At 67.9% G+C, this 822-nt stretch overlaps 1 protein-coding gene across 1 annotated transcript; it reads right to left on the bottom strand.

Moving 5' to 3' along the window:
• Window positions 1-14: 14 nt before the first annotated feature.
• AURANDRAFT_69374 (hypothetical protein) lies at window positions 15-472 on the bottom strand (the record flags this gene model as incomplete). Its single annotated transcript, XM_009045142.1, has 1 exon — window positions 15-472. A coding segment is annotated over one exon (458 nt), but the record flags the coding sequence as incomplete, so codon positions are not given.
• Window positions 473-822: the final 350 nt, after the last annotated feature.

Below are 822 nucleotides of genomic sequence, written 5' to 3'. Positions count from 1 at the left end.
GCGGCGGCGAGGACATCATGCAGGCCATGCCCGAGGCCCAGGCGAGCGCGCGCGCGGGCTGCGGCGCCTTGAAGACGAACGTCGCCGCGTGGACGAGGCGCGAGTAGACGTAGTACTTGACGATGTCGGCGCCGTTCGCCGGCACGGAGCCGTGGGCCGAGAGCAACGAACCGAGCGCGAGGAAGAAGAGCTCGTTCTCCGCCGCGTTCTGCTGCGCGCCGCCGAGGCGGTTGATGTCGAGGACGGGGCCCGCGAAGGTCACGAACATGACCTGGAAGGCCTTGAGGAAGACGTCCGGGATGGACTCGTCCTCGACCCAGTGGGCCTGGCGCGACGACTTGTTGTCGCCCGTCATGAGCCGCGACCGCACCTGGAGCGCGTGCATGAGCGTGATCTTGATGGCGAAGACGGCCGCGGCCCAGAGGAGCATGTCGGGGAAGGAGGTGTCGACGGGGATCGCGCCGCGGGCCATGGTGGACGTGGTTTGTCGAGACCTGCGGCGGCGCGGATCGCGCGCGGCGCTGCGAGCAGGGGACACTGCCGCCGCGGACGAGAGAGAAGTGGACAGAAGAAGCCGACAGCACTCTCGCGGCACCATCACTGCAGCTTCGCCCCGGCAAACAAGACTCGGGCTCTCAGAGAGCAAAACCCGCCTTGGACGGCGTCGTGCGCCGCGCATTCGTAGTCTACGGGGCGGCCGCTGTTGTCGCCACCGGCGGACAACCTTAGACGTCCTCTGGCAGCTTTTGGGCGCTCGTGGAGCCGGTGAACGCGACGCGCGCGGTCAACTTTTCGGCTCCAAAGCGTCGATCGGTGATCGCA

The sequence above is a fragment of the Aureococcus anophagefferens genome, assembly GCF_000186865.1.
Source record: "Aureococcus anophagefferens unplaced genomic scaffold AURANscaffold_1579, whole genome shotgun sequence".
Taxonomy (NCBI): Eukaryota; class Pelagophyceae; order Pelagomonadales; family Pelagomonadaceae; genus Aureococcus; species Aureococcus anophagefferens.
The sequence above is the reverse complement of the archived record's forward strand: the minus strand, read 5'-3'. Positions and strand labels throughout refer to the sequence as shown.